Genomic DNA, 15,380 nt, shown 5'->3' with positions numbered 1-15,380 from the left:
ACTGAACACCAAAAGGTAGTGAGTGGAAAGATTTACTTTTATCATGGCCAACTTACCATTCCATTGTTTCTCAGCATGTGCCATGATGTGCCATTAGAGAGGAGATGCAATCTTCTGACATCACTTTGCATTAGTACAGACTTAACTTGGAATCTCAGTATACAGGAGAGAGAAACCCCTTCATAGATGAAGATGCATGAATGCAACACAGAGGCATCTGGAATGTGACTAATGTTCTCTGAATAAGTCTACCCCATGATTGTTCTGCCTAATCCAGCTATAATCTTTCACCCCTACCTTTTCTCTTCCAGCTTTTCCCCCTTCGAATCTATTGTGTCCTCCCACGTATTCCTCATCTTATGATAATTATCCTTCCAGCTTCAGCTGCTTCAGAATTTCTTTGGGCCGGTTGGCGCTGTGTGCCGTCTGGTCGAGTCGATGTCGCTCGAGGGCCTCTTTTCGAGTGTCAACGTCATCATCAGTATAAATAGCGCACGCAGTGTCCGTTGGCACCGGTTCCGTTTTTCCGAGCTAACGCTTTGAAAATTTACAACGCGCTTTGGTTCTTCACTGAACTTCATCAGCTATTTTCAATCAACAAAAATGTCTTCCTCGTCAACTCCATCAACGCCTAAAATGTGCTTCATGAAGTGCCAAGACTGTGGGTCGGAGATGTCGATCACCGTCCCCCACTGCATATGTCTGTGGTGTCTTGGTACCAGTCATCGAACCTCGACTGTAACTCCTGTCAGGCAATGACCGAAAACTCTCTGCAAGAGTGTAAATTTAAATTGGCGATGGAGAGTTTGTCATCGAAGTCTCCTTCAAAGAGCTCAAAAATAAAATCTGATGAGTCGAGAGATTCTCCTTGACGGAAAAGATCTAAAATATCTCATTGAGCCATTCTTCAGAGAAGGCCAAGAAACAGTGTCACAGGTCTCCTACGACCTCTAGTGATTCCTCGGCCGAGGTAATCAAATGTCCAACTAAGTCGGACTGCCCAGCTAAATGGCATGTGTTTCGTAAAGAAAAGCTTAAAATCTTCAAGAACGCAGCCCGAAACCCCTCAAAGTACAAGCAGAAAGCCCATGCCCCTGTCGATCTGCATCAAGATAGCAAAGCAAAGTCGAAGACGAAATCATTAAAATCTTCGAATCTGAGCCATAAGCAAGAACTGAATCGAGAAAAATCTCAATCCTACGAGAAATCTTCAAGGGCTTCGGCAAGTCAGGAATCCAGTCCACCGAGTGATCCTTCGAAAAAGCATAAATCCACAACTCCGCCCTCACTAACGCCATTGGCATCGGAACCTTCAGCGCCGAAGTCGACTCTGACAGAATCAACTCCAACTTTGAAGTCGTTGTCGATTTCTTCAAAGTTGTCGTAGCCAATAGTGACGTAGGAAAAGGGTTTCAAACCCATTCCAAAGAAAGATGATTTCAAGTATTTAACCTCAATCTATGAAGACAATGAGCCTTCAGATGATAACACGTCACCATTTGGACTACAATAGGGCACCCCTAATGTGCCAGAGGAGTTGATTTCAGAAGAGTCTAGGTTAAATGACTTGTATGATAACCTACAATCAGCCAGTGGTATAGATACCTCTCCAGAACTGGAATTCGGTAAGCCAGATCCTACTGACCATGCTGACTCCTCATATAGGCAGCAAATGAGCAAGGTGGTAGAATCTTTAGGTTGGTGAAGGCCTACACCTTCTTTCGAACAGGATGACCAGTCAGATATTTTGGATGAGGGTCCCTAAAGAGATCCAATTTTAACTTTTCATATTGCTATCCAAAAAAGGGTCTCAACAAATTGGGAAATGCGCTGCAGTAAATAAACATTTTGCAAAAGCATATAGGCCTTCCAGCAGTGACCCAGAGTACTTAACAAATCACCCAACACCAGAAAGTTTGGTGGTCCAAGCAATCGGCATACCCCTCTGTTCCTCCTGATAGGGATAAGAGAGTGGATGCCTGGGCGAGAAGAATATTTACTGCTGGTAGTTTGGCTTTAAAATCAACTAACACAACCTGTGCCTTGTCAAAGTTACCACATTCCAGAACGTGAAGAAAGAGACAGCTTCCTGGCTCGTCTGGATACTGCAGACAGCTCAGCAGATCCATGGCAACTAGCACTGGGGAAGTCTGGATTTGCACCAGATTTGCAGTCTAAACTCCTCATTGTGTCCTTTGCCGGCTCAAGACTGTTTGGTAGCAAGGCTGATGAAAATTTGGAAAAGCTGCAGACCTCGAAAGTGGCGGCTAAATCTCTTAGTGCCACCGTTGGACAGCCTCATCACTCCTTCTCCAGTTCATCATCTTGGAGGGGTAAGTCCTTTTGATTCTAATCCTCAGTTGGAAGAGGACAAGCCAGACAAAGAGTTCAGAGAAGATTCCCTCATTGTGGATGAGGGAGAGGTGCTAAGTCTGCCCAAGCAGCAGCAGTTTTACCCTCAGCCGTCTTGACTCACAAGACCGTGGTGGGAGGCAGACTTACTCAGCATCTGAAAGAATGGCGGGGCATTACTTTGAATGCTTTGGCACTAGAAACTGTAGCCCAAGGTTACTGCCTACCTTTTCAAAATATGGCCTCAGGATCATCCACCAGCGAGCAACTCTTTCAAAGTTCCGGTCCCGCTCCTTGTGCAGGAATTTCTGAACCTGCTAGAGAAAGGTGCTATAGAACTGGTACCTGTGGTGGAGAGGAACAACGGTTTGTATTCCCCGTATTTTCAGATACGAAAAAAAGACAGAGGATTGAGACCCATCTTGGACTCAAGAAAATTGAACAAGTTCCTCAGAAAGGACAAGTTCAAGATGGTTACCCTTTCCCAGATCCTTCAGACTCTCCAACTCCATGACTGGACGGTGTTATTGGACTTTCAGGATGCTTACTTTCATGTGCCTATCCATCACGAGCACAGAAAGAGAGGAGGAATAGGGTCACTACCACTGTGCAGAGAAGCAATGCCACTCTCGTTCTGAGCAATTCAAGAAGGAATCTCTCTAGCGGCAGTTCACATAGGAGGAGAACATAGAGGAGAACACGGCGGCAGACGCTCTGAGCAGGCAGAAAACAGTCTCCCACGAATGGGAACTAGCTCAGGAAGTCCTTCAAGAGATCTTCACCCTTAGGGGAATCCCGCAAGTGGATCGGTTCGCGACCAGTGTCAACCGGAAGTGTGAACTGTTTTGCTCCAGGGAATTTCCTCCAAGAGGAGCTCTAGGAGACGCGTTCGTAGTGGACTGGGAGTTTCCACTCCTATACGCGTTTCCTCCAGTTATCGTCATTCCTCATGTGATCAGCAGGTTGAGAATGTTTGGGAAATCCATGATCCTAATTGCCCCGGATTGGGCCAGAAGTATGTGGTACCTGGACCTTCTGGACATGTCCATCTGCCCACCAATGCGTCTTCCACAGAGAGGACCTTCTTTCGCGAGAGAAGGGTCTGGTTCTCCATCCAGAGGTCAAGAATCTCAACCTTCACGCATGGTTTCTGAGAGGTTGAGAGGCAAAGATTGGGACCTCCTGGATTACGTAATGGAAATCTTGCTTTCGGCCAGCAACGGAATCTTTGTACCGCTGCCATTGGAACAAGTTGAGCAGTTGATGCAGTAATAAGAATGTGGATCCCTTTCTACGTGATACACCTATGGTGCTTTCTTTTTTGTTACATTTGGCTAATCTGGGGCTCCAGATTGGAACAATTAAAGGGTTACCTGGCAGAGCTATCTATTTTCAAGCGCTCTTCAGAGGAAGATTCATATTTTAAAATCCCTTTGATTGTTCAATTCCTAAAGGGTCTTAGCAACGTATTTCCACCAGTTGCATTCAAAGAACCTATATGGGATCTTAACCTGGTGTTAAAATGTCTAACATGCATTCCGTTTGAGCCAATACACTCATGCCCATTATGGCTATTAACTAAAACTGTTTTGCTAATCGCAGTAACCTCAGCCTGCAGGGTAAGTGAGTTGCAGGCACTTTCCTGTAAACCCCCACATACTGTTTTCCATAAAGAAATTTCCTGGCGACGCTGGATCTGGAGGATGCATATTTCCACATCCCCATTCACTCGAAACATCAGAAGTTCCTAAGGTTTGTTGTCCAAGGAAGACATTATCAATTCAAGGGATTACCTTTCGGCCTCAAATCAGCCCTGAGGGTGTTCATCAAATGTCTAGCCTCAGGGCGGTGTTCCTTCATCAGAAGGGAGTGTATGTCTACCTCTACCTGGACGACTGGCTGGTCTTGTGTCGGTCTCAAGCCCAGGCGGCGCAACGTACAGCGGAGATGTTCCACACTCTAATCTCTCTGGGATTCTCTATAAACTATACAACCTCCTCAAGATGCACTGTTTCTGGGTGCCCACCTCAACACAGTATTGTCTGGTGACCCAGTCGTAGGAAAGGATAAGGACTAGGTAAAGTCCAGCGGCTGTTGTCAACCAGCGGTGCTACAGTCTGGTCCATCAAATCCCTGTTGGCGATGATGTCCTCTTGCATCCATCTGGTCCCTCATCGCAGATTGCAAATGAGACCGCTTCAGGAGTTCCTGGATGCCAGATGGAAGCAGATCTCTGGCTCATGAACGACATGCCCTCAATCAAGTGTTCCAACAAGCCTTAAGCTGGTGTTCCATTCACCCTCACCTCTCGTAGGAACCCTTCAGGACCCCTGTGCATCAAGAGACGGTCACGACCGACGCCTCACTGGAAGGCTGGGGCGCCCACACGGGCCGACTGGTTTAGGTCTGTTTGACCAAAAATAATTGACCTTTTCTAATTTGACCAAATAGTTTTGGGTTGTTTTATTGTTCGAAAATGCAGGGGGAGACCCCACACCTTTCCCCCCCACCTTAACCTTTTCCCTTACCCCATACCACATATATATTTAATTTAATTTGACTGAGCGTCCCCCAAAAGAGTAGCAAAATATTGTGTTCAAATTGAAAAGGTCAATTTGCCCTGCAATCAAGTATACGAATACCTGTCCAAGGTGGTCAGGGTCTTCATGGACAACACAACCACCATGTATTACATCAAGAAGCATGGCGGGACGAGGTCTCCCATTCTCTCTGGAGTTGTGAAACCGTTGGTGCTGCGCGAATGCTCATCTGACGTTTCTAGACCCATTTCATCTGGCAGGTGTTCAAAACACCATTGCAGAGTATCTCAGCAGGGAGCTGCAGTCCTGCCATGAGTGGGAGCACCAGCAAGCTCAAGCCTTCCAGATCTTCAGCTAGTGGGGCCGGCCTCAGATCGACCCGTTTGCCAATACCAAGTGTCCGCAGTTTCGCAGCAGGTATCTGCATGTACGTCTGGGGGACGCCTTTTCGTTGCTGTGGGAAGGCCTGCTCGGCTATCTTAGTTGGGTTTTGGCTAACCTCTCAGTATCTCCCCAGTTCATAATAATGTCCTGCCAAAATCCTTCTTCCTAAGGCCGATTTTGGAAATCCATCTTAACAAAAGCCAAAGTAGATTGTCCATCCTCAACAGCACAGATCTAAAACACTGCTGGTGGAATATGGACTTTCCAGCCTCCTACTCCAAAAGTAGGTGAAAGGTAACCCTTCAGTAAGAATCTAATGGAGAGGGAGAAAAAATGTGCTCTCCGAAAAGCAGATTACTGTGTGAACAAGGGAATTTTTAGGTGGCATCTTCATAAATTTCACAAAACCATTTTAGGATGTTGCAATACCGTAGACCACAGTGTCAATGACACTATATGCTTTTACACAACCAGCAAAACAGGGGTGGGATTAATTGGGGCAATAGATAAATGTACTCTTGGGGTACCTTGGTACATATTTGAGAAGTGTACAGTGTAATGTTTCCCTCTCCCTAGTTCTGCGTTGGTCTACAAACATGTATGCCAATTTCAGTATTTTTGCTATGGTCATGCTAAAAGAGCCCCCCTCTAAGCCTGCATGTGGATTTATGTTTGTATTTCTACATTTCACAACTGGGGCTTACTTGTTTGGGGTGTTTGAGTTATGTATAGAACTTTATGCTATTAAGTGTGAAATGTGCAGTCAAGGACTGGGCAGAACAGCCAACTCGGTTATCTAAGGTTAATTGGTAAGGTATGAATGCTGCTCAAATGTTTCACACCTTCACAGCATTGGATCCTCCATAATCAATTACAACTAACATGTTTAGATGAATGTTGATGCAATCGTTGAATGTGCTTTCCCGATAAATGTTTATGGATCATGGCACAGCACAATACTCTCATTTTGCTAACTAAAGTTCTCAATCAGTGCATGGTCTCCTGTTTGTTTATTTATTTATTTATACTGCGCACCAGACCCAACGGTATTGGGGCGCAAAAAAGCAAAAGAGGGTTGTTCAGTTTAGGTTACATTGCTGTGCGTTACAATACAAAACATTAATAACAGTACAGGCAAATATCATACAAGTAGGCAAGAGGTAGCTAGAGACAGCGGACAGCAATTGTATACAGTAACAGTGGTAAGGGGTCAGATGTCATGTTCCTTAATCCAGCGGATAAGGTTGGATCTAAAGCATGGGTAAGACATATCTTCCCTTAAAGAGGGTGGGCGTGAATTCCAATTTTGGGCAGCTTTGACTGGGAAGCTGTTACCCCCTGTCTTCGAGCGTTTGAATCTGGGTACTCGAAGTAGGTTGGCAGGGGCTGTTCTGGAGGGGCGGATGGTAGATGGTCATTGGAATCTAGTAGTGAGGTACTGTGGGGCGGCCATGTGTAAGCATTTATGAGTCAAGGAGGCTGATTTGAGTAAAAGTTTGTCTTTAGAGGACAACCAATTGTTGGATCTCCTGAAGTCGGATATATATGGGCTTTCTTAGGAATGTTGAGAGCTGCTCTCAGAGCATTATTTTGTAGGATCTGAATCTTGTTGGTAATGTATTTATTACATCCTACATAAAGGGCATTACAATAGTCCAATTTGGACAATACCAGGGCTCTTGCTAGCGTAATACAATTGGTGGGTGTGAGGAAATGTCTAGCTGCTCTGATTAACTTACAAGTATAAGCGGTTGCCGAAGCCATGGAGTTAACTTGTTTTTTGAAGTTGAGGGTAGAATCTAAGTAGAAACCAAGAGTTTTGACTTCCTTAGCTACTGTGGTGTTGTTGTTATCTATGATGAAGTTGGAGTAGAGATGGCCCAATTTGTTGAGATTTGCCGAAGTGCCAACTACGCATTCTCATATTACATGTATGTCTGTGTTCCATTTTAAAGTTGTACAATCCTACCTTTGGCTCTATTAAACTGTTAGGTGTTACACCAGTCTATTGGACATATTTTACAGCTTTTGGTAATTGGTGCTTGAAGGTATGTTTTAACATTATTGATGATGCCAAGCCAGATGATACAGAAAACAATAGCAAGCCATGTAAAGCTGTAGGCTTCAAGCCTCTGCTGCCGATGTAACATTTTGGGAAGTATTTCAGTAGTCAAGAGGCTAGCCACTTGTGTGATAAGTTGTATGACAACCAGCCTTTGGGTTTGCTTGTACTTTGAGATGGAAATGACTTTCATCTGCCTTGCAAGGGACACTTGTTAACATCCTCATTCTGGTCCTTTCGTTGCTGGCTGGGCAGGTTTGCCTTGTAGGTCTTGGGAGGTAGGAGGTTGCAAACCTGTTGGCTGGTGGGCGGCTTGAGTTGTCAATATTAAGCGGGTGCCTGTAGTCAGAGCGTCCTTTGACTTGCTTGTGGTATTGGATTCCAGCCTTGTTTGGTGACAACATTTTTGTTTTTTAGGCTTAATTTACGTTATTGGTGGGATCAGCAATGAGGGAACCGAGCTCCGCACCTGCGAAGTTTACAACCCAATTTCCAAGAGATGGACAGCATTACCTTCAATGGAGGCCAGAAGAGCGTACCTTGGTGTGGCTGCTCTCAATGACTGTATCTATGCTGTTGGAGGATGGAATGAGAGAGAAGATGCCTTGAACACTGTGGAAAAGTACTGTGTAGAGGAGGTATGCATTGTTGCTGTTATCATTTACTGGCAACAAATTAACCTTACAATGAGTACTCTGGAACTGTATGGTGACCCAACATTGAATGGAACAGTCAATACTACAAAGGAAATCTGGAAAAGGTGACATTCTTGTATCCATATCTTTGTAGAAGGAAGGCCTGTCAAGGTTCAGTTCTTTCTTCTTTATTGCTGACCTCCTGACCTTGGGAGATTACAGGTTTAAATAGCCTCTCATCCAGTGAAGTCCTCCCAATGGTAGCAACCCATGACCAGACCTCACCTCTTAGATTTAAGAAAAGGTTGTCATGTAGAAAACCATTAGTGAACTGTTAGGCAAGACTTGATGTAGTAACCCTTTGGGAGACTACATAACCCTTGTCCTCTTGGTATAAGGTAACCCACCTATTGGCACAGGTCTGTACTACACAAGTTCGTAGTGTGACTTAGCAGCCAGACTCATCTCAAGAGGGGTACATGTGAGCTGTAGAGCTGTAGCAATGAAATCCACAAATGCAAGTAGCCAAATAACACTTATACTCAATGTTTTTAGTTAAAATAATTATTTATTTAATGGTAATTTTTTAAATAAGCATTTTTTAAAAAGGGCAATGTGCAACAATCAAAATACACTTCGAAATCCTTTTTCAGAATCAATACAAAGCAAGTAGATACTCTTTAGAGATGCTTCATACACATGCATTAGTAAGCTCCCAACCAAAATCCGCCTTCCACTGCACCTTTAATCTCGTATTCTTCATACTGACTGTGCTCAGCAAGCACCCATACAATCGAGACACCAGTCATCATCCTCCAGTTCATACATCAACATCCTCCACCAACATCTCACGCATACTAGGTGGTTGCAAGCCTTTTTCATAGGCTTCCGCATACAGGGGTAATGGGGGTGCAACCATATGATTAATAAAACACTGCAGGGAGACCATCATTCCCCCCCCCCCCTCCCCGAGGCCCCCGGTTGCCAAGGACGTAATCACCCCACTTAACGCGTCCTCCATCAAAGGCTTCTCTAGTGCAGCAGCTTGTTCAGTAGTGAGCCGTGGCAACCGAATCTGGGAGAGCGCAGCTCCTCCAGATCGGATGGTGTCATGTTTATATAGACTACCATAGAAGGTACTAAAAATGTCATTTATCCCTGCCTGAGATCACCAAGTGGCGCCGCACTTTACTTGATGTATAAGCGCCTTACAAATGCACAATAAATAAATAGCAGTCCTGCACAGCCATGCTAATAACCTCCCCAATTTGTCCCCTTCGCCATGCGAATATGCCACATGTACTGAGTAGTCAAATATGCTGAGTCTCTCCCATGCTTCCGTTCATTGGGTCTGCAGTAAGAAAAGTTCAGCCTCTACAGAAGAGTACGTAAGTTTGTCCAATTCTATAGTGTGAATCTGGTCTTCTAGAGCTCCCGTAGTCTTCCAGCAGTGATCACCTAATACCCCTGCCCACCCCACAACAGAAATTACTTCCCCCTCTTGTTACCTCTTTTAGTGTCTCCCACACTGTCCCCCAACTGTCAACACTACCCACGTTAGTCTCCAGCAAAGTCACAAGAAAATCCTTCAGCCGGCCTCTGAAGGCCTCATCCCGCAACAGCTCAGCTGTCATGCACCACATTGGGACAGGGGGCCTGGGTCACCTGTTGTCCCAACACACCATCAGCGGAGAGTGGTCTGAAACAGAGCGCCCCATATATTGCACGCTTGAGAATTCAGCCAAATGTGCAGCCCCCACAAACAGATAGTCAATTCGAATATGATATGATATGATATGGCATTTGTAACGCGCCTATACACAATTGTTTCAAGGCGCGAATATACAGTCTGTGAGGGGCAGAATAGGAACATCCCCTTTTTGTCTGCATTCAACTCCCATCAAATATCCACCAGCAAAACCTCCTTTAATACTGCATCAAGAGGGTATCAGGTAATAATGTCCCAATGGCGACATTACATATGGTGACATTATGTATAGGGACGGGTTGCGGGGATGCACATCTTGTAAAAAGAAATAAAAGAAAAATCAGAGGTTACAGGTTTGTCCCCCCCCCCCCCACATGTTCAATGTAATAATGTCTGCACAAAACTGACTTTTTGTGGGACATTATTACATGGAACCATTAAGCCACAGATGCTGGGGATGACCCGATCCGTGCAGAGATCAACCTGTCGAAGTCTGGGTCGCAAACACAGTTAAAATCCCCACCCCAGACAAACATAGCATTTCTCTTTTGGCCCAGCTGGGTTAGTCAATGGGCGAAGGTCGGTCAGTGTCACGTGGTTAGTGCAGTAGGAGTTTACTATGCATATTTCTTAGTTCTCCACATAGCCGTGTACCACCACACACCTGCCCTCCTTGTCTGCCTCCACATTCAAGAGTCGAAAGGGGACTGCAGCGTCTATCCATACCTAAACCCCTCTAGCGAACTTGAGTATGTGGATCCGTATCCAGTCCCACTTCATCCCCCCACCTCCTACCTGGCAACAACTCTCTCCTGCTTCTCAGCTCAGAGGGCAAGTGCGTTTCCAGTAGCAAGGCAATTGGTATCTTTTTTTCCTGCACAAATAGAATTGCGCCTGATTCCTGTGTAGATAGGAGCATAGCTCCCTGACCTTCCAGGTCAATATTCTAATCAACACAATCCAAATAACTCGGAGGCCACCCCATCAACAACCCCCAGCACTCCAGACAAAATGTACACCTTCCCCATTTCTCCGGCAGTAGTCTCAACCCCCATGCACACTCTTGTGTCCCTCATACAGAGCCCCAACGCCTGCAGCCCCCAACCCTACCTTGAGCCAACTCCCAGTATCCCAGATGCGACAGCCTCAACAAACCACAATAACCAAACATATTGTTAAGAGCTGTGCATCCCCAATAGTGGGGCAATAACCGTTCTCAGCAGCATAAAACCTTTCGGGCACACCTGTACCCTCAAGGCAAACTCTTGCCATTGGGGTATCGGGCCAAAGGTACTAGCAATGGTCGGGTACCAGCTGTGTTAACTATTCCGAGGTGTGTGTGTTGTGCTGCCGCTGCAAAGAGTCTCCCCGGACAGCGGTGACAATGCAAGTTTCAAGTGCATTCTGTTGATGGCTACACTGAGCTCACTTCGAGTAGTTCAGGAGCCCTTCCTTCTCCTATCCAACCTGTCATCCACATCCATGTCTGCCATGCCATTGTGATCCATCCACATATTCTCAGCCCCTGGGCTCTCGAAGATCGCTTTTCCTTTGTGTAGCACTTTCAGTCTGGCAGGGTAAACAAATATATATTTAAGTCCCATTTGACTGAGCCTCGCCTTTGTGGGAACAAACATGTTCCTCCTCTTTTGAATTAGTGGCGTGTAATCCGTCTATATGGCAATCTTAGAGTTTCTCCGTTGTATAGTGCTGCCCTCTGGAATACTGCAGTATCACCTCTCTGTCCTTGAAATTGAGGATCCTGGCAATTATGGGACATGGATTGGCTCCTGGGGGCAGCCTCTTCTGCAGCGAGTGATGTGCCTTTTCTATTGTGAAGCCCTGGGACTGCCTCCCTGGGCCAAGTTCTCAAATGTACGAGGTAGGAACCGAGCCCTCAGTGCCTTTAGGCAGGTCCAGCACCCATATGTTATTCCTTCATGACCTTCCTTCTGCATCTTCAGAGCGCAATTCTAGTACAGCATTCTTCGCTTCCAAGGCTTTCACACTCGATTGCAGGTCTGCAGTGGTCCTCACCGTCTCCTGTATAAGTGACTCCAGAGCCATGACCCTCTCTGCCAGGGATCAAACATCCTGCCTCTCGAGGTGCACATACACTTTAACTTCCTCGATCTTACTCGCCTGGGAGGATCGCAAGGCTGCAATAGCAGCCAGGATTTTATCTACTTGGCACTCCTACTGCGGCTACTCTGCCTCCTTAACCGGGGTAGGGTCACAGTGTTTCCTCTGGGCCTCAAAGGACTCCATAATCGTGCCCTTATTACCTCCCTTCTGTTCCATGGCTGTCATAGCAAGAGGCACACAGGATACACTCAGCGTGGTAACAACCAGTATAAGGTGGACTCTATATATATATATATATATATATATATATATATATATATATATATATATATATAAAAATGTACCCCCCTTTGGCTGTCACAAAGCAAAGATAGAAGGCAGGGGACCCTGCATCCAGCTCGCGCCTTCATTCCTCAGTGGGGCAGCCAGAGTGATAAGGGGTGGGGCACGTGCCCAATATGTCCAAGGAGGTGGCACCACCAGGCCCCTCTTACCAAATTGCCAGAGTTGCCAAACAAGCCTGCGCAGGAGGTAGTACAAAAAATAAAGGCAGCGGCTCAATGATCAACTTACATGTGTTGCCTTCCATACAGGGTTTTAGGGAGGATTCTCAGAAATGTGCTAAGACCCCCAGCCCTTTTGCTGGACTTTAGGACTCTTAATTTCTATCCTGGAGAGAGTGGGACCTTTTTCACACTCTTGTGTATTTTTCATTGATTTGAACACTGTGTTTCTTTTGGTTTGGAGTCTGACAAACCCCTAAGGCATCATCTTTTTACATTGTGACACACAGCACCTCCATTGCAGTGGCACAGGGAAGTCTTCCAGATTTTCCAAAGGTTTAAATACCTTCTCTTGGTTAAACTACTGTTTCCAAGCGCAGTGAAGGGAAATTGCCTTCTTACATTTGTAACTTTCTAGACCCAGCGCACTATTTATTTTATTTATTTGTATTGTAAAGCAGACTAACAGCCCGCAGGCATTGAGGCGCTGTTGCAGAGATTGTTTTATTTGCACATATTTGTCTTAGTTACGTAGGTGTGATTGGCTCTTGGTTAAATTGAGCATGAAAAAAGTGTTGCCTTAGTTACATGTGGAGATATTGGTACAGGAGACCTGCATTAGCTGTTCGTTACAGAGAACAGCAGTCAAGGATGAGGAGCTTAGTTGAACAACTGGGTTTTGATTAGTTTCCTAAATGCTAGGTGAGATTCAGTGTTCCTGGCTTGTGGAGGGAGGGCATTCCAGTGTGTTGCTGCCAGTACCCTCCTGCTCGCGCTCTCCTAGTTTTGGAAACGGATATCCTGTTGGCATATGCTGGTCTGGTGGGTACTTGCTTGACAACCCTTTGAACCAGGTATAGTGGAGCCCGGTTGTGAAAACATTTGTGCGTTATGGCGAGGGCTTTAATGGCTATCCTCTCTTTGATGGGGAGCCAATGAACTTCCTTTCTGGTGTCAGAAATGTGTTCCCTTTTGGAGATGCCAGTGGCTGCCCTAAGGCATTATTCTGGACTGTCTGTAGTTTGGCGAGGTTTTTATTGGAGGTCCCTAAGAAGAAGGCATTACAATAGTCTAGTCTAGTTCCGATTATTGCTCTTGCAATGGTAAGACAGTTGGGCTTCGAGAGATATGGTCTGACCGCCTTGATAAGTTTGGAATGATATGCAGAGGTCGAGGGAATGGCATTGACCTGCCTGTTCATTGAGAGGTCCGAGTCGAGGTAGACACCCAGGGTCTTTACAGTTTGCAGTACTGGGTTTGACGAATGGTCAATAGTAAAGGAGCTGCATTGTTTATCTAACTTCTTGAGTGTGGCTGGCGATCCAATTATCAGAAGCTCGGTTTTATCCCCATTGAGGCATAACCAGTTTTCTGCCATCCACGTTTGAATTGTGGAGTAGATTGACTCGAGGGTAGCCTTATCGGCTTCATAGTCTCCTGTAGCGGGGATGAGGACGTGTGTCATCAGCATAGTTGGTATATGTGATGCCCAGGATATCACATATACAATCACACCAAATCACACAAAATCACATCAAATCTTACTATAGGATGCTGGAGTGGTTACTTAGTATCCCCGTTGTCTAGTTTCTCATGTAAATTTTTTATGTTACCCTTCCTACAATTAATGGCTGGTGGCAGTGGCTTACTTTTTCCTACCATTGTGTGTTTCTACCTCAGGCTGCAATTGCAGCTGCAGTGAAGCACCCATGGGTGCCCATTTTGTCAAACTGGCCCTGGTCTTCTTTTTTCGCCATTTCTTGTTGGAAAGGGCATTCTTGGTATTTACTGTGTGCCAAACCAGGTTTGGTTCCTTTGTTAATTTTGTCATTGGCGGGATTCACCATGGCTCCAGCGTGTCTGGCAGGGCAGGAAGTGAGGGAGGTGCCAGAAACTCCCTGTGCTTAATCCCCTTGGTTACAGGAATGCACACTGTCTTGATATGGGCAAAATCTTCCTCGGGGCCAGCCCTTTGAGAGCAAAAATACCCAATTCAGCCCAAAATACAGGTTCTATTGTGCTGAGCAGTGATCTCATGCTAGTGACAAATGACACCCTCAAAGTTTTAGCATATTTATTCTAAGCAGTGAATTTCATATACATTTGGGATTCAAGTTAGAGAATATTACAAAGCATAAAACAAAGAGCAATGCAAAATATAGTGAAACATGGAACTTAGATAAACATAGAGAAACATAGAGAAATATAGAGAAACATAGAGAAACACAGTCTTACGTCCCTTTAATCAGCACTGGGAGACCTGGCTTTTCATAGAAAAACAATGCTGGAGGACACCGTGAGAGCCAATTCCGGGCACCTGTTTCTGCACGAATCAAGTCCACAGGACGATCTCCCCCTGATCCCATGTGTGCATGGATATTTTATAATCTCTTGCTGTCAGTCACCATGACGCATAGTTCCAGAACTTTCCCTGTGCAAAAATATGGGCTGGTTCATGGAAAAAACCCAGCTCTCTCTGAGATGCTCCCTGCTCGCTCCTACCCCCTCCCTTGGTTCCCATCTGCGCTGGCTGAGGAATGTCTTATCAGTACCTTCCCAGAGAAAAGGAAGATTAGCTTGGAGCCAGGGCTACCGTTAGTGAGGCTGAATATTCTAAGGGAAGCAGGGATGTATTAACCCCATCTGCAAGCTCTAAAAGGCATGCACTCATAGCTTAGTGTTTATAGCGCTTAAGACTGGCTATCTAAGCGCTATATAGGTGCCATGATGTTCCAAACACTCCAAAAATACCTATTAGCTACATAGCTGGGGCCCTCTCCCTGCCTGTCTATCAACAATGCATAATGTGACCTATTTCATACTAGGCCTGCATATCCCTTGTAGCTCACTACTGCATAATGGAAGTGCTACAACAGACTACTGTCAGCATTTTTAGCACATACTTTGAATACACTATTGGCTGTCAGCGGCTAATGCTGTCATCTAAAGCCCTGATTGGCAAGGTTGCAATTTCGTGTATCACTACACACACAAAGGTAATTGGCTGGCTGGCTGGCTGTCCTTGGAGGAAAGCCACCCTTCTGTCTGAGTGACAGCTAGGCTGCGAATGAATGGGAGAAACCTGCATAAAAGGCGAGGTCTTTTGCTTGG

At 45.5% G+C, this 15,380-nt stretch overlaps 1 protein-coding gene across 1 annotated transcript in view; it reads left to right on the top strand.

Annotated features, from left to right (window-relative positions):
- IPP (intracisternal A particle-promoted polypeptide) overlaps positions 1-15,380 on the top strand; it is a 365,647-nt gene that overhangs the window by 337,395 nt on the left and 12,872 nt on the right. Inside the window, exon 8 of the mRNA XM_069642391.1 lies at positions 7,756-7,976. Coding sequence (XP_069498492.1) covers positions 7,756-7,976 — 221 coding nt within the window. The remainder of the gene's footprint in view (positions 1-7,755; positions 7,977-15,380) is intronic.

This window comes from Ambystoma mexicanum, chromosome 1q (assembly GCF_040938575.1).
Source record: "Ambystoma mexicanum isolate Mex_15411 chromosome 1q, UKY_AmexF1_1, whole genome shotgun sequence".
NCBI lineage: Eukaryota > Metazoa > Chordata > Amphibia > Caudata > Ambystomatidae > Ambystoma > Ambystoma mexicanum.
Note: the sequence above shows the minus strand (reverse complement) of the source record. Positions and strands in the feature narration are given on the sequence as shown.